We start from the raw sequence: 26875 nt of genomic DNA, 5'->3' as shown, positions 1-26875 counted from the left end.
TTTATTTTTTAGTGTGTGTGTGGTATTGTGGATTGAACCTAGGAGTGTTCTGCCTCTGAGCTACACCCCCAGTCCTTTTTTATTTTTTTGTTTTGAAACAAGGATCTCACTAGATTGCTGAGGCTGTCTTTAATTGGCGCCTGTTTCCCTCTTCCAAGTACGAGGATTACAAGTGTGTGCCACCATGCCCACTGTTTCCATCATCGTAAAGAGCACATGGGCTTGGGTTATGAGGGAACCCAAGAGGGGAAAAAAATTTCCTCACTGAGCTTCAGTTCCCTGGTCAGTAAGATGGTGCTACTACCACAGTGTGCCACATAGCAACTTTGCCACATGTGGGAATCCCATAAGTTTAAAGTACCTGGTGCCATCGTAGCCATCTTAGTGTGGGTAAGTACCATTGACCCTAGACCAAAAGGGTTTTTGTTTGTTTTGGTGGTAGTGGGGTTCCTGGAAACCTTTCTATTTGGGCTACACTCCCAGAACTATTTTTATATTTGGAAACAGGGTCTCTTAAGCCAGCGAGGCTGGCTTTGAACCAGCGCGATCCTCCTGTCTCTGCCTCCCAAGCGTGGGGATTACAAGCGTGCGCCACCATGCCCAGCTTGACCAAAAGGGGTTTGAACTGAGTGGGTCCACTGACATGCAGACTGGGTGCTTTAGAGATCTGTGACCGTTTGAGTTAGCAAGCATCCTCAACTCTGGGATCCAGCATCTGACACACACAAAACAGAGGAAGAAGATTCGTTTGCTGATGAGTCTGGAGATTTCAGTGCATGTCTATAGTCCATTTATGCCAGGTCCTCAGGGCATGATGGTGGGAAGGAGAGAGCAGGGGAAGGGGCAAGGGACATATATAGTCCCCAAGGCCACACCCCAGGCACTCACCCCCCCATCCCGCCCCCAGAGCATGAGGTCAACCCTAACAATGGCTGGGCATGGTGGCGCATACCTGTAATTCCAGTACTTAGGAGACTGAGATGGGAGGATTGCAGGTTTGAGACCTAAGACACTATTCCAACATAAAAAATAAAAAGAGCTGGAGGTGTAGCCTGGAGGTAGGATGCCTCTGGGTTCAATCCCCATTACCCCCCCCAAAAAAAAAACAATGACAGTTCAAAAAAACTCACCGATGAATCACATAGCCTAGCCTAGAAATATCAAAAAATTTTAAAAGCATAAAATATATGTGTAATCGATTTTATCACTTATTGACATCTAATATACACCAATCTGTTATAAAAAGTTAAAACTTATCAAAATATATGCACACAAACACATCCCGTATACACTGCTGTTCACAGTCAGGAGAAATGTAAATGTCATTACAGGATGCATCGATTGGCACTGGGGAGGAAGCATTTCTTGATCACTGTAAAAGCTGGATTTGTCCTCATTCAATCAGAAACTAACCTTAGTTTCTAGCAGATTTCATGTTCCTGGTCTACCTGTGTGTCTTTGGGTTTGTAGGGGCTTCTGAGAAAGTGTTGTATGGGCTTGTTTTCTCCAGCACTTTATTATCTGTCTTCCCTTCCAAACCAGCCTGCCACCCCCAAAGGCTATAAACGTCCGGGGGTTGTCACACCCCTTGGCTTGCATTTCCCCTTTTAGGAAGGAGTTCCTGAGGCAGAAGCAGGCGGCTGTGACCCTCCAGGCTGGGTGGCGAGGATACTACCAAAGGAAGAACTTCAAGCTGGTGAGAGAGAGCTAGAGGGCTGGGCCTTCAGGAGCCGTGGATAACTGTACGACAAGAGACACGATTTTAGAGTTTGTTTCTCTGAATACAAAGTCTTGAGCAGGAAGGGTCTTGTCTCTAACAGATGTGGGATTTAGACTTAAAACGACCAAACATCAGTACCCCACATACTCGCTTCTTAGCACAGTCACAGGCCCCATGGTTTGTGGACTTCAAAATGTTCTCCTGAAGGGTGAAGTGGCTCACACCTCTACTCCTAGAACTTGGGAGGCTGAGACAGGAGGACTGCAGGTTGGGGGCCAACCTCAGCAACTGAACAAGACCCTGTTTCAAAATAAAAATATAGAATAGGACTGGGAATCCAGCGCAGAGATAGAATGCCCCTGGGTTTCAAACCCCAGTACCACAAACAAACAAGCAAAAGAAAAATGCTCTCCTACGGAATTGGGGCATTCTCTGAGCCGAACTGAAATGTCTTGCTCAGAAAGGAGATAGTGGCTTTTCCCCAATTTGCAAGCAACCAAATAAGTAAATGGGTTAATTCTTTTGTTTGAATCACTCATTTTTTTTACTAACCACATGCACTAACTAATGAGCACCTGCTCAACATGCGAAGCAGAGCAACTATGGCCACAGGCTTTTGGGCCCCACGTGACTATTTGTCTATGTCTTGGCTGTGACTGTTGTGACACGGAAAGGCCACATCAGGAGAACTGGCCACAGGCCTGCCTGCACCCCCACTCACAAGGGGCGTGACTGACGGGAGCTGACACTACCCAGGGCCTGTTGCTCTGCATACTGCCTCGTATTTAATACTAAACCAACCCAGCCTATAAGCCAGGGACCTGAGGTATAGGGGACAGGTGCACGCCCCAAGAGCAGGCAGTTGGTCAGCAGTCAGCTGGCACTTGGATAGGAGTCTGCATGACTTCCAAGCCCCTAGACTGGCACACTGAGTTGATCTTTGAGAAGCCAATGAGGCTCATCCCAGGGGCCCGGGGACTTCTGCGACAACCCAGGAAATGTTTGCAGCATAGAAGCAGGAACTCGTCCATTTCTTACTTCCCTTCTATTCTGAAGACCCTCTGAGGGATTAGCTTGATGGAGCCAGCCACAGACCCTGACATAGGCTCTGGCAAGGTGGCTGGACTTGACTGGCAGGTATGAAGAGCAAAGCTCTAGAATCCAACCGCCCATGTGAAGTCCATGCCAATTCCTTTATCCATGGCTCCCAGGAGGCCGCTGTATTATTTCTTTTATTTAAGTACTTATTTAGCATTTGTTTGCACAGCAGGCTCTAAGTACTTTACAAGCAATAACCCACTTGATGGCCTGATGCACCAAGGTGCATATAAGCTTAGTATCAGCCCTAGAACAGAAAGCAAGCTTGCACAGTCTCCTGGGGACGCTACTGCGTGTTCCCTCGGGAGGCCTTCTGGTGGCGAGCCCTCCTCCCTTCTGCCTCCACAGATCCTGGTGGGCTTTGAGCGCCTGCAGGCCATTGCCCGCAGCCACCTGCTGCAGAGGCAGTTCCAGGCCATGCGGCAGAGGATGGTGCAGCTGCAGGCCCGCTGCAGGGGTTACCTCGTGCGCCAGCAAGTCCAGGCCAAAAGGAGGGCCGCAGTGGTCATCCAGGCACACGCCAGGGGCATGGCTGCTCGACGGAGCTTCCAGCGGAGGAAAGCCAATGTAGGTGCTCACTCAGCCCTGGGAGAGGTGGCCCTGGCTGGGGACCAAGTGGGCAAGGGAAGGTGGGAGGAATGGTGGCAGTGTAGAGCTCTCAGAAGCCCCTTGGGAAAGTCTGCACTCTCAACTCACAATGTGTAAATTTATTCCAACAACTCAAAAACAAAGCAAGAATAAGAGGTATAAATTAGGCACTTCCTGGGCTGCAGTTTAGTTAGTACGAGAGACACCCTTTCCTGGCTCTGCCCAGACAGTCGTGCAGCACCGCCTAGGAGCTCGCAGGAATAGCACAGATCGGCTGCACAGCCTGGGACCTGGAAGCAGAAGTGGAGCTTCTAGCTCTTCTCCTTCATTCTCGGGGCTATTTCTCAGCAGGGATGATCAGTTAGTCCCCTGAAAAGTACAAGAAACCTGAATCAAACAAGCTGTATGAGGCTGTGGCTCCATGGAGGGGACCCAAGGTTCCTGGTTACAGGACTGTGCCTGGTCATTGGAAGCTGTGACAAGCGGAGGGGTAGATGGTGTTTACCTTTGCCCCACAGATGAAATATAGATATTACGCAAGCTACCAGCAGTGACTGGACAAACTGGACCATAGATCCTCTGAGAAGTCAGCAGCGTGCCCCTGAGCCAGACCCCAGCCTGGTGCTGAGCACTCTGACCTGCATGTTAGTTAGAACAGACCCTGGGGACCTCCTGAGGGGACCCTCAGGCCCTTGGAATGAAGAGATCCAGGGACCTGAGAGATGGGTTCGCAGTGGGGCACTGACGGCCTTGGAGTGTGCGGTGTTACCTCAGTGGTAGAGCCAGCAACTGTCCCTCTGCAGACCTTTGGTTATCAGCAGGAAGTGAGAAACCCTGCTGGTTGATCTCCACTCATCACAGCTATTAAAATGTATTATTTTAGGGCAAAATAGATTGGTTTAGACAAATGGCCAGAGGTAAGTGTCATTTAGAGGCTTCTGAAAGATACTTACCCTTGGCAGACCTGAGCCCCTGAGCCCAGCTGGCCCGTGGTTACCTTCTCCCCATGGCGTGTGTCCGCAGGGACCCCCGGTCATCCCAGTAGAAGAACCAAAAGATCCAAGTGCCCTCCTGTCCAAGAAGCGCAAGTCCATCTACGATACCATCAACGACACGGAAATGGTGGAGAAAGTGTTTGGCTTCCTTCCATCCATGATTGGGGGCCATGAAGGCCAGGCCCCAACGCGCTTCGAGGTGAGATAGCCCCAGGCAGGGAAGGAAGGCCCTACCCAGCCCTGATCTCAAGCAATCCCTGGGTTGCCAGGGTGGGTGTCCAAGGAATTCTGCATCCCTGGGCGGGGGGCATATGAGAGGAATGTGCATTTCTGTGGTTAAACCCTCTGAGCCAGGCAAGACTCCTAGGGCTTTTCCTGTGAGAATGAACAAGGACCTCCAGTCAGATAATGTCTCCAGAATGTGCCTGGGGAACCTGGAGTGCAGAGAGAACCGTGCCAGGGGCAGGAGGACATGGTGTCTGAGGGGTACTGTGGCAGAAAGAGAGCAGGAGGAGCCATGTCTCAGGGCTGACCCTCTACACCCTCACCCATCCTGCCTGGGCCCCTCTCCTCATCTACATGGTCAAGGCTGCAGCCCCTACTCTCCTCTGTACTTGGGCCTGCAGGGAGGTTGGGGGTGGGGGCTGGGGCAGGCATGTAGGAAGTCCTGTCTACAGGGCAGGATGAGCAAGGTCCTGCATGCACATGGTCTCCCACCAGGAGTGGGAGCTGGTGGAGATCTCAGACAGCAGGGGCTGAGATGCCTCTGAGCCTAGCAGATAGTCAGATAAGCCCTTCTTGGGCTCCCCAGCCCCTGGTCCTGCTCACTGTGCTGGGTAGCTAGTTAACCTCTTGGCTGTTATCTCTGTGGCCCCCAGGATCTGGAAGAGAAAACCCAGAAGCTACCTGAGATAGACCTGGACACGGTCCCCATGGTGAAGGACTCAGAGGAGGACGTGGATGGCCTGGCTGAGTACACTTTCCCCAAATTTGCAGTGACATACTTCCAGAGATCAGCCAGCCACACACACATCCAACGACCCCTCCAGTACCCTCTGCTGTACCATGAGGACAACATCGACCACTCGGTACCGAGTCGTTCTCTGGTTCTAATGGATCAGGCTACCCCCAGGGCCCAGAGTCTGTGTCATGGCTCAGAGGAAAGAAGGAAGCAGCCTGGATCACTGTGGGCCGCAGTGCTGGGATCTGGCTTCCAAGCAGGCCCTCTGTTTCATCCCCCAGGCCGCCCTGGCCGTGTGGAACATCATCCGGAGGTTCATGGGTGACCTCCCCGAACCAGTGCTGTATGCCAAGAATGGCCTGAGTGGCAGCTCAGTAATGCAGCAGATCCACAGCAGGCTGGGAAAGGAGGGCAGCCCCGGGACTCTGCCGCCTGGGGAATCCACACAGGTATGTGGCGTGAGGGCGGCAGGCAGGTGTTTGTCCAGTCCTGGGCCCCAGGAAACTTGGGCCGGATGGGAAGATGGGACTGGAGTCCGTATCAACCTCAGCCACTGAGCCCAGCCCTCAACCTGACACCAAGGTGTTCTGTTGTTTTGGGCACTAGGGACTGAACTCAGGGCATCCTACCTCTGACCCACAGCCCTAATTTGTTTCTTTCATTGGGGGGGTGGACTGGGGACTAAACCAAGGGACATTCTACCTCCAAGCTACACTCCCAAGCTATTTTTTTTAAACTTTGGAACAGAGTCTTGCTAAGTTGCTGAGTCTCACTATTTGCTGAGGTTATCCTTAAACCTATAAATTCTCCTGTCTCAGCCTCCCAAGTAGTGGTTACAGGTGTGTGTCACCACACCTGGCTCTTATTTTTTTTTTAATTTTTGGTGCTAAAGATGGAACCCATGGGCATTCTACCTCTGAGCTACACACCCAGCCCTATTTTATTTTTACTTTATTTTTTTAAATTTTTTATTAGTGCATTATATTCATACATCATATTGGGGTAAAAAACTTGTGTGTACAGATATGTACACATCACTGATTTAACCCCTACCCAATTCCCACCCTATTCCCTCCCCATCCCTCCTTCCCTTGGCTTAGTGGTTGACTTAAATATGTTTAAGTACATTGTGTGTTTTAGAGAATTTCCCTCTTCCCCCCTCCTTTCTCCTTTAGTTTGTCTTGTTTGCTCTTCTATAGGATTTCCTTTTTCATCTAGAGTTCCTCCTATGACCCATTTCTCCTTAGCTCTCACATATTAGGGAAAGCATCTGATTTCTTATTTTTTGTGACTGACTAATCTCACTTAGCATAATGTCCTCCAGTTCCATCCATTTCCCTGAAAATGATGTAATTGAGTTTTTTTTTAATGGCTGAGTAAAATTCCATTGTGTACATATCCCACAGTTTTTTTGTTGTTGTTGTTTGTTTTTTTGTTTTTTTGGGTTTTTTTGGTGGTACTGGGGGTGGAACCCAGAGGCCTTCTACCTCCGGGCTATACTCCCAGACCTATTTTATATTTTTATTTGGAAACAGGGTCTCACTAAGTAGATGAGGCTGGCTTCGAACCTGTGCGACCCTCCTGTCTCAGCCTCTCAAGTGCGGGGATTACAAGCGTGCGCCACCACGCCCGGCCATATCCCACAGTTTTGTAATCCATTCATCTGTTGATGGACATCTTGGCTGGCTCAATAGTTTGGCTATGGTGAATTGTGCAGCTATGAACATATATACACATGCATTAGTTTGGTAGTTTGGTTTCCTTTCTTTTGGCTAGATACCCAGAAGTGGTATTACTGGATCAAATGGTAGATTTGTTCCCATTCTTCTGAGGATTCTCCATACTGTATTCCAAAGTGGTTGCACTAATTTGCAATCCCACCAACAATGTTTTATTTTTACTTTATAACAGGGTCTCATTAAGTTGCAGATGACCTCACTAAGTTGCTGAACCTGCAATTTTTCTGTCTCAGCCTCCCAAGTAGTAGGATTACAAGCATGTACCACCATACCCAACTTTTTTTTTTTTTTTTTTTTTTACTTTTAAATTTTGAAACAGGGTCTCAGTAAATTGCTAAGGGTCTCACTACATTGCTGAGACTGGTCTCAAACCTGCAGTCCTCCTTTCTCAGCGCACCCAGGTGTTTTTAGTCTTGAATTGCATTAGGAATTCATGAATCAAGGATTGTACCCAAGATGAATTGAATTACACAGTCATCAAGGGTTCCCTGGATTCTTGAATACTGGGTTTGACTAGAACTGAATTCAAATGCATATAACAATAATAATGATATGAATAATAATTATGAAAGCTATTATTAACAGACAGCCTACTATATGCCAGTTGCTTCTCTTCATTTAATTCCCAGTTGTTTGAACCCTATAAGGTAGGGATTGTTAAGTTTATTTAAAGCTAATGAAACAGAAATGAAGCAATTTTCCCCCACATCACAATAAACACTTGTGTGGAAGCTGGGCTTTGAACACACACACTGAGTTCAGAGGTCTAGTTCTTGATCCATGTCCTCTGGCAGAGGTTTAATGCACATCACTTTTGGTCAGAGGTCCTTCCTAGGGCTCAGTTTATGAGGTAATCTCAGTGGGACTAGCCAAGAGCAGCCCAAAGGAATTACCTAGTACTCAGGAGCCCACTAGCCCTAGGAACCCAGCAGTACCCACATGCCAGGTGACTGGGACTTAACTCAGATACCTGTGGGGTCCCTTGTCCAGACTGACTGCTTAGAAATCTATAGGAGTCTGTGGTTTCTGATCACATGGCCACGTTGATCCAGGTCCAAGCTCTAGCTCCCTGATCTCTGGAGACATAAACTCTATCAGAGCACATGAGGTGTCTACTGCTGTGTAACCAGCTACCCTGAAACAGATTAAAACAGCACATATTTATTATTTCACATAGTTTTTGAAAATCAGGAACAGCTTGACTGGTCAGTTCCGATTCAGGGTTTCTCATGAAGTTGTTGTCAAGATGTCAATTGGAGCCAGCATGGTGGCCACGCTTGGAATTCCAGTACTTGCGAGGCTTAGACAGAAGGATCGCAGGTTCAAAGACAGCCTCGGCAACTTAGTGAGACTCTCATCAACCTAGCAAGACCCTGTTTCAAAATAAAAATAAAATAGGGCTATGAGTATAGCTTGGAGGTAGAATGCTCCTGGGTTCCTTTCTCAGTGCTGAAAAAAAAAAAAGTCAAGTTGGGACTCAAGTCATTGAAGACATGATGGGGGCCAGAGAATATTTCAAGATGGCACACTCACATGGCTGCTGGTGGGAGGCCTCTGTTCCTTCCCATCTGGGCCTCTCCACAGACCCACCTAAGTACCATGGCTCCCAGCATGTTTTTTCCCAGAAGGAGCACCCCAAGAAGGAAGACGCAGTCTAGTCGTGTCAGTGGCATGTCCTGTGGGGCAGGGAGATACACTGGGCCAGAATGTCAGGAGGTGAGGATCACTGGAGGTTCCTGGAGGCTGGTACCTCAGGACTCTGGAAAGAGCGTAGGCACACTGCACCCCTACCACAGGGACATGGGGACACAGGACCAGCTTCCCAGAGGCAGATCTCAGGATTTCCTTCCCGCACATGTTAAGTACCTGCCCAGTGGCCCCTTGGGGGCCGAGCAGGTCCTGCCTGCCCTCACGGGGATTCCACCAACATGCTTCATATTTGGTCCCTGTTCCAAAGGCCAGCTGGGAGCCGGGCGTGGTGGCGCACACTTGTACTCCCAGGACGTGGGAGACTGAGACAGGAGGATCACAGGTTCATGCCAGCCTCGACTACTTAGTGAGGCCCTCAGCAACTGCAATTTACGAAGGCCCTGTTTCAAAATAAAGAATAAAAATAGGGCTGGGGGTGTAGCTCAGAGGTAGAATGCCCCTGGGTCCAATCCCCAAGCCAGCCACAGCCAGAAGCCAGAAGCAGGTGCTGGTCCTGGAGCTGGGTGGATCCCAGCCACACCTACCTCACCCTGAGCTCTCACTCTGCCCCATGATGCCATCTGCCATCGTGGCAAGGCCAAGACTGTTTCAGGACACCAGCAGGCCTCACCAGCTTTGTGGACTGGGCCAGGAAATGGCTGGGAGGGACAAGGACTCCACCCCAGGTGGCTGTCATGTCAGCAGTACTGAGGCACCAGCCCACAATCCCCTGATAACTGTCTCTTTCCAGCGACGGAGCCGCAGGGACAAAGGGACCAAGGAGATCGCCTCCATGAAGTTGAAGCGGTCTTCCCGGCTCACAGGCCAGGTGAGGCAGGGCCAGAGGACCCAGCCTGCTGCGGGGGCCAGGCTCTCCCTTTCATCCCGCATGCCACTTGCCTGCTGGCAGCTCCCTGGGGAGGATCACAGCTGTCCTGACGGCCAGCATTGGGCTTCAGGTGGCCAGCCGGCTGAGCATCGGAGAGGAGGATTTTGACCCTGATGGCCCTATCTCAGATCGCCCCATGACCAACTTGGAGAAGGTGCACTATATTGTGGGTCATGCCATTCTGCGGCCCGGCCTCAGGTCAGTGCCTGCTCCCACTTTGCCCTCCTTAGAACCTCAGCCTGTGACCACGCCCCCACACCCCCCTTCCCTGCTCCTGGGGCCTCTGAGCTGACCCTGTCTACAGCAGATCCTGCAATCACCAAGGGTTCTCTATTTGCTCTGCATAAAGAAAATCAGGGAGCAGCCAGGCATGTGGCTCAAGCCTGTGATCCTAGTACTTGGGATGGGGAATACAGGAGGATCACAGGTTCAAGGCCAGCCCCAGCAACTTAACAAGACCTTCAGAAACTTAGGAAGACCCTGCTGCAAAATAAAAATATAAAATAGGCTGGAAGTGTAGCTCAGAGGTAGAATGCCCCTAGGTTCAATACCCAGAATTTAAAAAAGAAAGAAAGAAAGAAATATGTACACTGTTTTACAGGATAGACTTCTGTATTTTAGGGATTCACTTAAGTTGTATTTTAACCAATTGGGGGCAATGTTGGCCAGTATTCCCCCTTCCTTCCCTCCCTCCCTCCTTCCCTTTCTCTCTCCTTTCCTCCCTCCTTCTCCCTGGTCTCCTTTCCCCTACCCCCTTCAAACTAATAAAATTGATGTGAGCCTTTTTTTCTCTTGTCCCTCAGGTAGCTGAGTGTCTATTCATTTTTCTTTCTTTCTTCTTTTCTCTGTTCTTTAGATTGGATAGTTTCTGTTAATCTATCTTTATATGCACTATCTTCTACCAATCTACTGTTAAACCATTCAATACTCTTTTTACTTCAGATATTTTTTTATGTGTGTGGTACTGGGAATTGAACCCAGGGACATTCTATGTCTGAGCTACACTCCCAGCCCTATTTTATTTTTTTTTTTTTATTTTTTATTTTTTTGGTGGTACTGGGGTTCCTGGAAGCCCTTCTATCTCCGGGCTACACTCCCAGACCTATTTTTACATTTTTATTTGGAAACAGGGTCTCCTAAGCCAGCGCGCGCGGCTAGCGTCGAACCTGCGGGATCCTCCTGTCTCTGCCTCCCAAGCGCGGGGATTACAAGCGTGCGCCACCACGCCCGGCTAGCCCTATTTTATTTTTTATTTTGAAACAAGGTCTCACTAAATTGCAGATCCTCCTATCTCAGCCTCCCAAGTACTGAGATTACAGGTGTGTGCTACCATGCCTGGTTAGATATTATACTTCAAATTATATTGTATCATTATATTTTCTTGATTCTTTTGTACATTTCTCCTTTTCTACCAAGATTTCCTATTCATTTAGTTATTATGAGTAGATGACTTAGGAGTCTCTCTTCATCAACTACCTCTCCTCTTGAGAAGAGCTCACACTTTCCTGTTCCCTTATAAGTCCATTGCTTATGAGGAGGCTGAGTCTCTCAGTACTTTGCAGCCACACTCACAGGTGCAGGAGGACTGTGTGCCCAGTAGCCCTCTCTCTTCTCCTGCAGAGCCAGTCCCCTGCCCTTCGTTCCCATGGTCTGTTTTTCAGGGATGAAATTTACTGCCAGATCTGCAAGCAACTATCAGGGAACTCCAAAATGAGCAGCCAGGCCCGGGGCTGGATCCTGCTCAGCCTCTGCCTGGGTTGCTTCCCACCCTCGGAGAGGTTCTCAAAGGTGGGGGAACCTGGGGCAGGGTGGGGGGATGGGGGCAGATCGCAACAGAAGCAGGTGGTCCCTGGGCCCTGGAGCAGGTCCAGAAACCTCGGGCCATAGCCAGATTTTCCTGGACCTGCAGGCCAACAGGCAGCATGGCTGTACTCCTCTGGGCCTCGGTTTCCCTATCTCATTCCAAGCCCTATCCAGGCTGTGCACTCAGGCACCAGGATGGTTCTTCAATACGAAAATGAGCCTGACATGCAGGCATACACTATAGCCTCATACTCCGGAGGCTGAGAGAGGAGGATTTCAAGTTGCCTTCAGCAACTTAGCAAGACAGCAAGACACTGTTTCAAATTTTAAAGGGCTGGGGATATTGATCAACATAATATGGCAGGAATGCAGAAAATCTGGAATGAAAATAAAGTCCTTTCTACACCCAGGTGACTTCCATTAACACTTTCTCTGGCCTCCTCTGGTGTCACAGTGCCATGCTTATGGCTGGACAAAAAAAACACTCCGTTGCCCATGTGTCTCTGTGGGGCAAAAACCATGGTCATCCTGGCTGTCTGTCCTGAGTGCTCGGGCCACTCCCAACACCAGGAAACCCTAGCAGGCTGTACCTCCCACCTCGGGAGACAAACGACTTCAGCACATTTTCACCAAATGCAGTTTGGACATTGACTCTCCTGCATTATTCATTTACTCGTGTCCACTGTCTTCTCCTGTGGATATTTCCAAAATACCAACCTCATCCACACCTCGCTATTCCAGAGGATATTGAACTTTTTGATGGACATAAAGGGTCCATCCTTCAATTGTTCATCACCATAGATACCAACCACTGTGATAAAATATATATATTTATATATATTATATATATATTATATATAATATTATATATATATAATATACATAGCCTTTAGGATAGATTTGAGTTAACACGTCAAACAACACACACATTTTACAACTCTGTACTGTTTAAAACATGTTGCCAAACTGCAGCCCATCTAAGTACTAATTTATATTCCTTCTCTTGGTGAATGGAGAGCCCTCATTTGTATGCATCTTTAAAAACCAAGGATGACAATTTTTAAAATCTGTTTGGGCTCAAAGTAGAAAGCAGCCTCTCTTCTGAGTGTTTCTGAGTGTCTCCCCCGCTTGTCCACCAGTATCTGCTGAACTTCATTGGTCAAGGGCCAGCAGGCTACGGGCCCTTTTGTGCTGAACGCCTACAACGCACCTGTACCAACGGGGTGCGCACAGAGCCCCCCAGCTGGCTGGAGCTTCAGGTAGGGGTTGGCAGGGCCGGGGCTGGCACGTGGGGTGGTACAGTTCATGGGGAAACTTTGTCCTCAGCATGCCTCCCCCTCCTCCAAGGTGTCTTTATTGTCCCTGCGAGTCCACCGCCGGGCTGAGCCTGCCAGGCGCCACCCACTCTTCAAAACTGTCACCAGCCCCTCTAAATCCACATCCTTATCAGGTGGACTCACAGTCCTTAAGAAGCTGAGACAGGGCTGCAGACTCGAGGCTAGACTTAGCAATTTAATGCAACCCTGATTCAAAATAAAAAGGGTTAGGGGTATAGCTCAAAGGTAGAATGGCCTTGGATTCAACTCCCAGTACCCCTGAAAAAAATAAAGAAAGAAATCCACATCCTTTTGTGCCCCATTAGCTGAAGGGGGCAATAAATCTGACACATTGGTGAGCACTGCCGTGCGAGTGGCTGCGGATTGCTGGAGTTACCTCTCCAAGCGCACTTGACCTTGTTGCAAAGGCAGGGGTCATGCCAAGGCTGTTCTCCTGGATGACCACTGTTGGGAGCAGGTGCCACCTCTACCTGCCTTGGCAGCTGGACACCTGCAGGTTTCTGAGATGTCTCAGAGAGGACCATTCTGAGCAGCGGGCAGAGGCATATCTTCAGCTCTGGCTTTTCCTGTGTCTCTGGTCCCCACTTGAGTCTGGGGACTCACCCTGGGGCCTGGGCTCCCTATGCTGGGGCCTGTGAATCAGCTCCAGCCGTCCTCCTACCTGTTGTCTCCCACCTTCCAAGTGCACAGGGTTCTTTCCCGTGTGCTCTGGAATTCTCAGTGAACTGTGGCCACTGTGCACATTCACAAGGTGTGGTATGTGGTACCCCAGGGACCCAGAAATGTCACCCAGGTCGGAATCGTTTAACCTCACCAAGCTCAGGGTTTTCATCTGAAAGTGGGACCTAGCTCACAGGCTGCACCACAAGAGGGTGCTGGGGCAAGCTCAGGAGTCACCACTGTGCCTGGCATTGTTGCCGTTGCCCCTGGGGGGACCTCTGGGCCTGTAGTACATTAGCCCCATGCTAAGATCCGCTGGCCCTGGACTTCTGGGACCCCATGGGGACAGGCAGCTGGGGACACCTGGGAGACAAGTGATCTAGGACAGGAGCTCCTGGAAGCTCCGAGGCAGCTGAGCTGTGGGACTCCCCACCAGAGGTTTCTGAGCCTATATCCATCCCCAGGCTGTCAAATCCAAGAAGCACATCCCAATACAAGTGATCCTGGTGAACGGAGACAGCCTGACCATCACAGTGGACTCGGCCTCCACGTCGCGGGAAATCTGTCTGCACATTGCCCAGAAGCTGGGCCTCAAAGACCACCTGGGCTTCTCCCTCCAGGTCGCCGTGTATGACAAGGTACTGACTAGGTGTCCCGTCTCTGCCTGCCTCCTTCACACACCTGAGTGAGCATTCACACCTCGCAGCCCAGCCCTGCCCCTCCTCTTGGCCAGGAGACGCACACACGCACATGCACACACATATACACACCAGATGGCCCATCATGCCCAAACACTCACAAACTGAGACCAGCAACACCTCAGCCCTAGCCAGTGCTGTGCACATCTGTCGCTCCAAGTGCTCTCACCTGCATCCTGCTCCAGCCTCCCTCGCACCCTGAAGCAGATGTGGAGGGTCACACTGGCACGACCCACCTGGACCCAGTCCCCACCACCCTGTGCCCTTCCCTCCAGTCAAGCTTCCCACAGCCCGGTCACGCAGCCAGCATCAGTCTCTGCCTTCTTTGAGAGGGGCTAGCAGGGAGATGTGTTTGGGGCCAGCAAATGTCCTTCAGGTGTCCAGCTGAACTCAACAGTCCCACTTGGCCCATGCTGGACTGCGAGGGTCCTCGTCCTGGTCTTCTACATGCTCTCACAGAGGGGTATGTCCCTGGGGGTGTGGGCACAGCTAACCCCTGCGCCCTGTTCCTGGCCTCAGTTCTGGTCCCTGGGGAGCGGGCGTGCCCATGTGATGGATGCTGTGGCCCAGTGTGAGCAGCTGGCCCTACAGAAGGGCGAGAGCCAGCGCCAGTCGCCCTGGCGCATCTACTTCCGGAAGGAGTTCTTCACCCCCTGGCATGACTCCCGGGAGGACCCTGTCAGCACGGAGTTCATCTACCATCAAGTCCTCCGTGGAGTCCGGTCTGGAGAGTACAGCTTCGAGAAGGTGAGGCAGCCTGAGAAACCACGTTCCCAGGCCGGCCTGGGGGCGGCTGTCACAGAGAGAGGGTGCTCCAAGGGGAGGGGCTGGTGGCAGCTGAGGCTGCGCACAATGGGGTGGGTGGGTGGCAGAGGGCAGAGGCTCGGGGGCCTCCCGGGGTCTGGGGCCCACCTGACCTCCTGCAGCACCTGCCTCGGGAGCCGCAGGGTAGGGACTGGTGGTAGAGAGCTCCAGTGCCTGAATTTAGGTCCCATTCCATGTCTTCTCCCTGACGGTGTGACTGTGGAAAGTGCTGTCACTCCACACACGTCAGGCCCACGCGAATGTGCAGAGAACGCTCTATCCATAGGGTGGTTGTAATGACAGGGTCGTGGAGGGTGACGGTACAAACAGAGAGCTGGGAGCAGCAGTTTCAGGGATCCTTTGCTGCCAATAAGAGCAGTTGGGGCCCAGTCAGGGCCTGCGGATCCTCTGGAGAAGGGCTGGTCCTGCCCGGAGGAGGTATAAGGACTAGGTGTCTGTCCCCACTCTCTGGACCTGCCTGAGCTCTTGCTCACTGTGCTGGGGAGGAGCTGGCCACCAGGCGGGGACATCCCAGGGGTGGGCTCTCCCTCACTCCCCGTCCCCCAATGTGGCCCGGACTGTGCAGGAGGAGGAGCTGGTGGAGCTGCTGGCGCAGCACTGCTACACGCAGCTCGGAGCCTCTGTGGGGCGGCAGGCCATTCAGGAGCTACTGCCCAGCTGTGTCCCCTCCAAGCTGTACAAGACCAAGCCGCCGGAGAAGTGGGCTAGCCTCGTCACTGCAGCCCATGCCAAGGTCAGTCTGTGTGTGCCCAGTGCTCTGGCCTGAGCTTTCCTTTAGGAGACCTGGCAGTGCCAAGGGGTGAGCTCCTGCCCACTGAGTACAGAGAGCCTAAACCTGCTAGTTGAGCGTAACCTGATCTGCCTCTTAGGGTCTGAATAGGCTCATGAAGTTCAACTTCTGACCACAGGCCTCTGCCACCTGAACGCCTCCTTCCAAGCTGGCATCGCGGGTGGCCTGGTGCTGTCTGTGCTGCAGTACCTGGCTGGGCCCTGGCCTCTTAGAACAGGAGGGCAAACCCAGCTGCTGACCATGCTGGTGTCTTCATATCTTCCTACCCCCAGGCCTGCCAGTGCCCAGGCACATGGGCGCTCCCAGGCCAGAGCTAGGATGCTCTAAATACTTGATATGCATGCATATGAGTAGATCAGCAGTCTTTTGGGTAATGATGTGCCTGCCGGTCTACATTCCCATGAGATCTGATCCAGTGAACAGTGAAAAGAAGGCTCAGTGAGACATTTGAGCTGGTTATGGGCAAGGCACGGTGGCGATGGGAAGAAGTGGGCCCTAGAGGGGAGGTGGAGGTGGAGGTGCCTGCAAAAGCCCCCACATATGCACAAAGCCAGAGGGGAAAGACACAAGCACCCAGGGTCCAGGGACACACGGCACAGTGGCCCCAATGCGTGGGGCAGGACGCAGACCCTAGGGGATACATCGACGAGCAAGCAGGTAAGCTCTTGGGCACCTGAGCTTGCAGACACGCACCGCTTCCTGCATAGCCTCTGGCAACCCCACAGTAGTGGGGGAAAGTCTCCCACCCTTCTCAAGACCACTGCCTGAGGGCGGTCCCTGAGGGCCCCATAGGAGCAGGCCGGTCCCACCCAGCAGCCCTCACTTTGGCCCATTCCAGGTTGTGAGGAGAGGCTTTGCAGGATGACCCATCACATAAAGACCTTGGTGCTGGGTGAGGGATTAGCCAGGGGAGGTGGGGCGATGAAGATGATGCCCGGTTCCCCTGCAGGCCCCGTACACCCAGGCACGAGCCATGCCCCTGACTGTGCGGGAGCAGGTGGTGGACAAGGCCTTCCTACAGTGGCCGCTACTATTCTCCCGGCTCTTTGAAGTCACCACGCTCTCTGGTGAGGGCCTCCGATGGGTGGAGGTGGGTATGGACTGGGTGCTCCAGGGCGGGCGCAGCCTTTACTCTGTGGTTGCTCTGGCCAGGCCCCCGGCTCCCCAAGGCACAGCTGATCTTGGCCATTAACTGGAAGGGGCTATACTTCCTGGACCAGCGGGAGAGGACGCTGCTAGAACTCTCCTTCCCAGAGATCATGAGTCTGGTCACCAACAGGTAGGGGCCTCGAGGGAAGAGCTCTTCACATCTTTCTCCTCAATCCTGTGTCCTTGGGGTTGATGCACTGGGGGGCTCAGGAGAGACAGGGAGAGAAGGGAATGTGTTTTGCGAGCCAGGCTGGAGCAGAATGATAAGGACCCAAAGTCTAGCAACCACTGCACTTGGAGCCCCGTGTCAAGCCACGTGACACGTTAAGTACTGGGCATCCGCAATTTCTCGGTGAAGCCTGGGCCACCTGGGCTGGGTACTGGGCAAGCAGGCTTTCTGGCTTGCTTTCATTTAGCAGACTCCTTCCCTGGTATGGAGAGAAGAGACTCCCAGTCAAACAGGAAGAAGCAAGGGATGGGGCCAGAGCAGGTCCCACACAGTGCCAGGCGAAGCTCCAAAACCCCTCCGCAAGTCTCCCATCTCCTAGAAATTCTTGTAAGCTTTTGGCAAGTCCTGCCCATATTTTACCTGGGGAGGCCTAGGGAAAACCACCCCAGCTAGCCATCTACTTGGGAGGCTGAGATAGGAAGATGACAGGTTCAAGGACACCCCCAGCAACCTAGCGAGACTCTCAATAACCTAGCAAGACCCTGTTTCAGAATTTTAAAAAAGTAACAAAGAGAAGCTGGGCATGGTGGCACATGCCTGTAATCCCAGTATTTGGAAAGCTGAGATAGTGTTCAAGACCAGCCCTGGCAACTTAATAAGATCCTATTTAAAAAAAAAAAAAGGCTGGGGAATATAGTCCAGTGGCAGAGCCCCCTGGGTTCAATCCCCAGGACACAAAAAAGCACCCAGTGTAGCATGATTGTCATCATGACCATGGTGGGTCCACACTGGCCCCACCAAGGCTGACCTTGTTGGGCACTTTCCCAAGGGCTAGAAAGTCCTGAAAGTGTCCCGAATCCTGCAGATGGCCTCGGTCTCAGGATATACTTCATTCCCTCAGGGAGGCCCAGGGTGGGCAGAGGCTACTGCTCTCCACGCTGCATGAAGAGTACCAGTTCATGTCCCCCAGTAGCGTGGCCATCGCGGAGCTGGTGGCCCTGTTTCTGGGGGGTCTGAAGGAGCGGTCTGTGTTCGCCATGGCCCTGCAGGACCGGCAGGCCACAGGTGCCTGCCAGGCGGGGAGGGCACTGTGAGGGGCTGCTTGTGGGGCACACAGCAGGGTGCAGAGGGCCAGACACCCGGGGGGAGGGGGCATTGAGCTAAGCCCTGCCTGCTTTCTCTCAGCTGATGTTTGCTCTTCCACAAATTATGGAGTTTAAAGCAGGTGGTCTCAAGCCCTCCAAGGCCAGGCCACCCTCACTGTAGGCTTTGAACATCATCCACACAGCCATCTCATTATCCCATTTTACACATGCAGAACTGGAAGCTCAGAGAAGGAAGCAGCTTTCCTAGGGTCACACAGCTCGGTGTGCATGGGGGAGGGGCCTAGTTCTTGGCCACAGCTTTTCTGTAAGCCCTGCAGGAGATGTAGCCTGTGGGTAAGGCAGGTGCATGGCAAGGCTCCAGGACCTCTGTCCAGCCCAGGCTAGTTAGCCAGGCATTTATGGGCAAGGTGATCAGCAAGTTCAGGAAGGAGCCCACTGGGGTGCAAAGGAAGGGGTCGGGCATGGGGTCTTTCAGCAGTGAGAGCATTGGCCAGAAACCTGCTGCCCTGTTATCCCTGCTCAGTCCTCATGACCTTTGTCTCCACTGCACAGATCGGGCCGTGGGCTCAGAGGTCACAGCGCTAGGTCTCCTTCACCCACCTGCACCTGCCTTGCAGGCCTCAGCCCTGGGTCAGGCGTGGCAGGCCTCCAGGTGCCACCGTAGGAGCCCCAAGCCCTGCCTGTCTCCCATAGGGGGGACCAGAGCCTCAGCCCTCCCACTGCCACCCGCTCTCCAGCAGCCTCGAGCTCACTGCTCTGGGCCTCAGGTGCCTCCTAGGCCAAGAGGGTTGAGCCACGAAATGCTGGCCTAGCGTCTGGCCCTGCAGAGCCCTCTGCAAATGTGGCTTTTTGTCTCCATGTGTGTGACCTGGGCCTGTAGATGATGTCACCCTCCTGCCCTTCAAGAAGGGGGACTTGTTGATCCTCACCAAGAAACAGGGGATGCTGACCTCTGAGAACTGGACCCTTGCCCAGAATGACAGGACAGGCAAGACGGGCTTGGTGCCCACGTCCTGCCTCTACGCCATCCCGACAACTACCAAGCCCTCAGCCCAGCTGCTGGTGAGTCACACACTCGGCCCTGCCCGGCTGCGACACTGTGGGCAAAGCTCTGGGACACCTAGCCCAGGGCCTCGCTCAGCAGCTCACACCCAAGCTTGTGGAGGGCCAAGAGAACCACCTGGGCTCCAGGGCACTCTGCCATGCCGGTCTTATTTAAACTGTGACCCAGGGGCTGGCGTGGGGGTGCATGCCTGTGATGCCAGTACTTGGGAGGCTGACACAGAAGGATCCCAGGTATGAAGACAGCCTCAAAAAGTAGTGAGACTCTCATCAACCTAGTGAGACCTTGTTTCAAAATAAAAACGAAAGAGGGATGGGGTGTATATCAGCGGTATAATGCCCCTGGGTGCAATCCCCTATCACACACACGCACACACACACACACACACACACACACACACACACACACACACACAACTGTGACCCAGGAGCCAGGCATGGCGGCGCATGCCTGTGATGCCAATACCTGGGAGGCTGAGATAGGAGAATCTCAAGTTTGAGACCAGCCCAGGAAACTTAGCAAAATCCTCAATAACTTAGCAAGACACTGCTTCAAAATAAAAAATAAAAAGGGCTGGGGTAGCTCAGAGATAGAGTGATCCTAGGTTTAACCCTCAGGAACACAAATAAATAAAAAATAAATAAATAAATAAGCTGTGACCCAGGGTTCCCAGCCTCCCTCTGCACAGAACCACCCTCAAGAGCAGCCTGGAGGGAAGGCGGAGACCACAGGCACTCTAACATGCATGCACTGAGTACCACATGTGTCCTGTGCCTCAGGGAGGGTGCAGGCATTTGGACAAAGGACAGACTGGGGCAAGAAGGTGCAGTGCCACTCAGAAGCAGCACTGGTTGCTATGGGAACAGATGCTAGGTGGGGGCATGCCCTGTCTGGGACACCAGGCAGGCAGGGCCAAGGGGAGCTAGGGGACCTGAGAGGCCCAGCAGCCACACCCTGAGAATAGAATGGGCTGGCTCCATAGCCATTGGCACTAAGCCTCTTAGGCTCAGAGAGGTGGAGTCACTAGGCCTGGGTCACACAGCAGGGGAAGCAGAGAATATTGGCTGGGGCCCATCCAGGCCTATGGGCTAACCCTTCCCAAGTCACTGAGACCACTGGGCCAGGAGACCAGGGGAGAGGCCTAGTAGGCAGCGGCTCCTGTGCCCCCACAGAGCTTGCTGGCCATGTCACCAGAGAAGCGGAAGCTGGCGGCCCGGGAGGTGCAGGCCTCTGAGCCACGGCCCGAGGAGCAGCCCAAGGAGAAGCCATACACCCTAGAGGAGTTCTCCTATGAGTTCTTCAGGTGCCGCCTAGTCCCCGAAGGCTGCGGGGGCCAGAGCACAGGACAGGGCGCACTGGCCCCTGAGGGAGAAGGGAACCCCTGGGGGCTCAGAGGGGACCCTCTGGCTTGCCTACTGCCACCCGGGAGGTCAGACAGGGACTGGAGGGGCCTGGGCAGAGAGCCCCGAGGCAGGCCCTCAAGCCACCCCATGCCCGGCAGGCCCCCAGAGAAGGAGACGGTCGGCCGGGCCCTGCTGTCCTGGGCCCGCACCCAGGGCCACCTCTGGGCCCACTCCCCAGAGCCGCTGCGCCAGCCATTGCTTAAGCGTGTGCACGACAGAGTCGACTTGCGGGATGCCACCTGCCAGATCTCCCACGATATCCCTTCCAGCTGCTGGCCCCACTGTGCCAACCGGCCCAGGCACCTGCGAAGGGCCAGGACAGAGCTGAGAGTGCTCCTTGCAGGGGGTGCGTGGGCTCAGCATGGAGCCCAGGGCAGGGTCAGCGTGGGCCCTGGGTTGGGGGTCAGGGTGGCCCTGGGCTGGGGTCAATGTGGGGACTGGGTCAAGGGTCAACATCTAGCCCTGCTCAAGGGCTCAGCTGGGCTCCGCTCTCTCACCCTGCACTGTCTTCTCCTTGACTCCCACACCCATCCTCAAGTACATGGGTGACTACCCCTCGAGGCAGACCTGGTCCGCCCTGGAGCTCACAGACCAGATCTTCTCCCTGGCGCTGCAGGATGAGGCCCTGCAGGACGAGGTCTATTGTCAGATCCTGAAGCAGCTGACAGACAACTCCAGCAGGTCTGTAGGGATGGCAGGGCAGTGCAGGGATGGATGCCCAGAGGGAGGCAGTGGCTCATGGTTCATAAGCACTGCCCAGCAGCCTGCCATCCCCACCCTGACCCAGAGGCTGCAGCCTCTCTGAATCTCAATGTCCACAAAATAGGCACAGTGGGCCCTTCCCATCCCCACAGCGTGACAGCGCTGTGACACTGCCTAGTGGATGGCAAGCTGGCATGACAGCCCCACTGCCCCACCTCTGCTGCCCCAGCCGCCTGCCTGCCCTGGGCCGAGGCAGGAACTTCCCTCTGACCCCCCCACCACCAGGCACAGTGAGGAGCGTGGCTGGCAGTTGCTATGGCTCTGCACCGGCCTCTTCCCGCCCGGCAAGGCCCTGCTGCCCCACGCCCAGAAGTTCATCGACACACGGAGGAAGAAGCTGCTGGCCCCCGACTGCAGCCGCCACATCCAGCGGGTGCTCAGGTGAGCCGGCTGCCCGGCGCCATGCCACAGTGCCAACCCCGGGCCGCCGAGCAGAGTGCAGAGGGGACGGCCCAACCCCAGGAGGGCAGTCAGGCAACCGACGCGCAGGGTGGGCCCTCTGAGGCCCCGCCAGGCTCGGGCCAGTGGGAGGTGGGCCCAGGAAGGTCCCAGGAGAGTCTGGGCGTCAGTGGGCTTCTGGAAGCCCAGGCACAGCCATGCTCTCTGGAGCTGCCCTGCTCTACCTCTGCCCACCCAGGGAGGGCACAGTGACCTGGGTGCCCCGCTGGGCCTCAGTCTAGCTCGGGTAGATGTTGTCAGAGGCTCTTCCCAGGCTGTCCCGGTCTTCCTACAGGCCGCCTGCCTCCTCTGGCTTGGCCTCCTGTGGCCATGGGGGATGACAGGCTGCCCATGTGAGTGGCCACATGTCAGGGGCAGCTGTCCTCGCGGAGAGAGGCATGCACCGCACAGAGGCCCCACCCAGCGCCCTGATGTCCAGGAAGCCGGTCCTGGCCCTCCCCATGGGTGCCTCCAGCCCCCAGGGTCAACTGTGAGGTGACGCCGGGCCACTGTCCATCCAGGCCTCTGCCAAGGCCAGATGGGGCCTTGGAGAAGTGCGAAGGGCTGGAACCCAGTGCCTCTGCAGAGGCTGCTGGGCCGGCTGTTGATTGCCCGCGGCTTAGGGCCCGGAGGCTGGGGCGGCAGGGTGCGTGGAGCAAGCGGGGCGGCTTCTGCAGCATGCACTGTCTGCTCAGGACCGGACCTCGGAAACAGCCCCCGCACCAGGCAGAGGTGGAGGCCGCTGAGCAGAACATCTCCCGACTGTGCCACAAAGTCTACCTCCCCAATGACAGGAGCGAGGTGAGCCCCAGTGCGGTGAGACAGCAGGCCTCGGCCCTCCCCTGGCCTGGTGTGCCCTGGCCTCCGAGCAGCCCACGCCTGTGTTCAGGACTTCAAGTGCACTGGCTCCCCGGCTCCTCCCCTACCCTCACCCATCAGGGCTGCAGCCCCCACCCCCTTCGGTGCTTGGGCCATAACGGGTGTTGGAAGTAGGGACTGTCCTGGTCTTGGCGCATGAGTCCAGAAAGGGGACAGCAAGGTAGAAGCTGGGGGTTGGGGACCCCAGGCGGCTTCTGAGGTCTGGAGCAATGGTGAGCTGGTACCAGGATTAGATGTGACTTGTGGACAGAGCCCACCTGGCTTTGGAGAGAAAGAACAGAGGAGATTGGTGGGAGGGCAGAGTCCATCAGGACCCAGTGAGAACCTTTACCACGAGGCAGCAAAGGCAAGCAGAACAGAGGGGCTGAGCAGCTGCAGCGAGTTTAAAAGGCTTGACCTGCCGGGCATGGTGGTGATGCTTGTAATCCCAGCATTTGGGGGGCTGAGACAGGAGGATCAGGATTCAAGGACAGCCTCAGCTACCACTTAGGCCCTCTGCAACTCATTGAGACCCTGTTTCAAAATAAAGAATAAAAACTAGGGCTGGGGGTGTAGCTTGGAGGGAGAATGCCCCTGGGTTCCATTCCCAGACCCACACACACACACAAAAAAAAGGCTGGACCTCTTGGGTCTTTGACAGCGAGGCCAAGAGCAGTGTGACAATCTGTCCCACCGGATGGAGGCTTGCCCCTCTCAGGACAGAGCATGCCCACACAGAGAGCTAAAGCCCCAGACCATGGAGGCACATTTGGGCTGTGTCCGGCCCCAACAGTCACCTGAGGAGTCATGGTGCCTCATCCTGGTTCCCAGATGCTGGAGGTGGTCACCAATGCTCGGGTGAGAGACATTTGTGAGGGCATCGCCACCAGGCTGCAGCTGGCCTCCTGGGAAGGGTGCAGCCTCTTCATCAAGATCGCTGACAAGGTGCGCCAGAGGGGCCATGCCTGGGGTGCTCCCCCACCCTGGATGGGCCTCCGCCTCCCTGGCACAGCTGTGCCCACCAGCCCCCACCCCTACCCCCGCACAGCTGGGGCTCTTGGGATAGAAAGTGACCGGGCCTCAGAGCTCGGTCCCCGGCTTCACATTCCACGGACCACAGGCAGCCTGGCTCCAGCCCACATGGGCACCCAGCCGACCCAGCCACTAGACCTGAGCCCTGCAGGGTTCCTCCAGAAGCCTCTCCACCTGCCTACCCACTCCCACCTGTTCCTTTCCCCACCCAGGTCATCAGCCAGAAAGAAGGAGACTTCTTCTTTGACTCCTTGAGGCAGGTGTCTGACTGGGTGAAGAAGAACAAGCCCCAGAAAGAAGGTGAGGGGCTGTGTGTGGAGGGGGCTGGCAGATATGGGAGGCAGGGTATGGCGGTCTGCCCCCCAGGACCTGCATGACCCATGGCCATTCATCCATTCATCTAGTCATTCATTCCCCTCTAAGTCCCTGGGCACACAGGTGGCTGTACCGCAGGGTGGCAAACTCCACCAGGAGGTCCAGGACCATTCCTGGAGGAGGTAGCCCCTAACCTAGTATTGAGGGTGAGAAAGGGTTGGGGGCCGGGAAGAAGGTAGAGCACTGGGGAGAGCAGGGGCAGGAGCATGTGCTGCAGGCAGGGAGCAGGGAGGTTCCCAGGGGTCCTTGGGCCAAGGGAGAGGGTGGGTACAGGGCCGCTGTGACGGGCTAGGTACCCACTACTGCCCCTGTCCAGGGGCATCCGTAACCCTCCCCTACCAGGTGTACTTCATGCGGAAATTGTGGCTCAATGTAGTCCCAGGGAAGGATGTGAATGCAGACACCATACTCCATTACCATCAGGTACCCAGGAGGCTCCCCCACCCCCGGGGCCACTGGGGCCACTCCCATGCCATCCCACACCTGCCCAACACAGGACAGCCACTGGGTTCATGAGCCTGCCCAAGGGTTCTGGAGCCAGGAGCAGGGCACGACACTGTCTGGAGACAGTAATTTCAGTTGCACCTGGAGCAGGACTTCTGGGGAAGAGGGGACAGCAGGTCCCCAAATCTGTGGGACAGCAGACAGTACGCTGAAAGCCAACTCCACGCACGGAGTGGCCACAGCTACCATAACATGGCATCAGTGAACCGACCCTATCTCGGGGATGATTGCCCCGGTCTCAAGTCCTACCCACGAGCCTCAGCCCTTGGCCTACTCAGTCTCCCGGATGGGGGCTGGCCAGCACAGCCAGCCTGCACAGGAAGGCAGGAGGCAGGCCGCAGCCTGAGGCCAGCTTGTCCACCACTCAGGAGCTGCCCAAGTACCTGCGTGGGTTCCACAAGTGCTCTCGCGAGGACGTGGTGCACCTGGCAGGCCTCATCTACAAGGCCCAGTTTGACAATGACCGGTCCCAGCTGGCTGGTATCCCCAAGATCCTGCGGGAACTGGTGCCCGAGAACCTCACACGCCTGATGTCCTCAGAGGAATGGAAAAAGGTCCTTGGTCAGGCTAGGGAGGGGGCCCTTGGGCTGCTGCACCACCCAGGGACCTTGCGTGGGTGCAGTGGGCACATTGCAAGGCCCAGGAAGTGGGCCAAATGCATCGCGCCGCCTCCCACCCGCCCACAGCACTGCCAAGACCCTCACACACTCCTCCCTCTGCTCTGGCCAAGACAGGCAGCTGCCTCTCTGGCTGGGGCCTTGGGCCCGTGGGGCATCCAAGCCCCCCAGTGGAGGCAGGACACCTGGCTCGGTCCATCACTGCCCTTCCCTCCCCAGAGCCTCCTTCTGGAATGTGACAAGCACCGAGAGAAGACACCTCAGGAGGCCAAGGTGGCCTTCCTCAAGTGGATCTGCCGCTGGCCCACCTTTGGGTCTGCCTTCTTTGAGGTGAAGGTAGGTTTCACCTATGCAGGCCCTGCTGGCCCAAAACACATGTCAGGTGGGCCATCTGCCAGATTTGCGGGCTGTGTGTGTGTGTGTGTGTGTGTGTGTGTGTGTGTGTTCATTCTCAGGTGAGCACTACAGAGCGGCCGCCTGGCATCTGGCTGGGCTATGACCAGCGCGCCCCTCCCTCTCCAGCAAACCTCAGAGCCCTCCTACCCTGACATCGTCCTGATCGCCATCAACAGACATGGGGTGCTGCTCATTCATCCCAAGACCAAGGTAGGGTGGCAGGGCTGGGGCCAGGTGCCAGGACACCCCCATGGTCTGGCTCCCTGCCCACCACCCTGTGTCCCCAGGAGCTGCTCACCACCTACCCCTTCACCAAGATCTCCAGCTGGAGCAGCGGCAGCACCTACTTCCACATGGCGCTAGGGAGCCTGGGCCGCGGCAGCCGCTTGCTGTGTGAGACCTCTCTGGTGAGCCCAGGTCCCCTCTCCCACCCAACACAGGCCGCCCAGAGGCTCACCTCAGAGGGACCGGCCAGCAGACCTGGCGTGGCCAGCAGATGCCTGCGGCGGGGGTGGGGGGGTGCATTCCCAGGGCGGGCCCCTACCCCACCTCCAAGTGCACCAGCGACCAAGGGGGCAAGGCAGCAAGGGCCCAGCAGCTGGGCCCCTTTCCTCTTCACCACCCTACCATGCTGTGCAGCCACAGCAGACACCCCGCCTGCACTCCCTGCCCCCTGCAGCCTCTGACCTCGCCCTGTCCCCACCAGGGCTACAAAATGGATGACCTGCTGACTTCCTATGTGCAGCAACTCCTGAGTGCAGTGAACAGGCAGAGGGGCTCCCGGGCCCCAGCCGTGGCGGACCCCTAACAGTGCCCTTCACAACCCGGGGTGCCCTGGGCTCAGGGCCTGTCCTCTGTGCAAAACCTTCCACATATCCCTCCCTCAGTATCCCAGATGGCCCTGTCTCCTCAGCCTTCAGGCTGACGGGGGGCGGGACCGAGAGATACCCTCCCACCCTACATCCAATAAAAGTTCAAGAGCAGTGGGAAGATGTGCGTGCCTGGTGGGTGTGGGCCTGGGAAGATCTTCCAGACAAAGCAAAGAGCACTGTGACCTCTCTATGGAAACCAATGACAACCACATTCCCCAGGAGTGACTTCATGACCCTCTCCCCTTCCTTCTGCCCTCCCTCCTGCCCTCCACCCTCCCTCCTTCCTGCCTGTTTCAGCCTGCAAAGGGTGTCACTGGAGATGCCGCCTGCTCCCAGAGG

The 26875-nt window shown here is 54.9% G+C and overlaps 1 protein-coding gene across 1 annotated transcript in view; it reads left to right on the top strand.

The window, feature by feature from the left end:
* MYO7B (myosin VIIB) overlaps positions 1-26472 on the top strand; it is a gene marked incomplete at both ends in the record, with an annotated part of 63329 nt that extends 36857 nt beyond the window's left edge. The window contains 29 exons of the mRNA XM_080689407.1: positions 1612-1696; positions 3167-3385; positions 4430-4600; positions 5280-5489; positions 5644-5811; positions 9542-9619; positions 9750-9877; positions 11341-11467; positions 12622-12741; positions 13944-14117; positions 14697-14924; positions 15568-15735; positions 16742-16859; positions 16945-17071; positions 18012-18175; positions 19097-19278; positions 20452-20582; positions 20781-20965; positions 21210-21363; positions 21670-21825; positions 22578-22683; positions 23572-23685; positions 23985-24072; positions 24464-24570; positions 25020-25205; positions 25488-25604; positions 25791-25874; positions 25952-26071; positions 26371-26472. Coding sequence (XP_080545533.1) covers positions 1612-1696; positions 3167-3385; positions 4430-4600; positions 5280-5489; positions 5644-5811; positions 9542-9619; positions 9750-9877; positions 11341-11467; positions 12622-12741; positions 13944-14117; positions 14697-14924; positions 15568-15735; positions 16742-16859; positions 16945-17071; positions 18012-18175; positions 19097-19278; positions 20452-20582; positions 20781-20965; positions 21210-21363; positions 21670-21825; positions 22578-22683; positions 23572-23685; positions 23985-24072; positions 24464-24570; positions 25020-25205; positions 25488-25604; positions 25791-25874; positions 25952-26071; positions 26371-26472 — 4117 coding nt within the window. The remainder of the gene's footprint in view (positions 1-1611; positions 1697-3166; positions 3386-4429; positions 4601-5279; positions 5490-5643; positions 5812-9541; positions 9620-9749; positions 9878-11340; positions 11468-12621; positions 12742-13943; positions 14118-14696; positions 14925-15567; positions 15736-16741; positions 16860-16944; positions 17072-18011; positions 18176-19096; positions 19279-20451; positions 20583-20780; positions 20966-21209; positions 21364-21669; positions 21826-22577; positions 22684-23571; positions 23686-23984; positions 24073-24463; positions 24571-25019; positions 25206-25487; positions 25605-25790; positions 25875-25951; positions 26072-26370) is intronic.
* Positions 26473-26875: the final 403 nt, after the last annotated feature.

This window comes from Muscardinus avellanarius (assembly GCF_963383645.1).
Source record: "Muscardinus avellanarius genome assembly, chromosome: 2".
NCBI lineage: Eukaryota > Metazoa > Chordata > Mammalia > Rodentia > Gliridae > Muscardinus > Muscardinus avellanarius.
The sequence above is the reverse complement of the archived record's forward strand: the minus strand, read 5'-3'. Positions and strand labels throughout refer to the sequence as shown.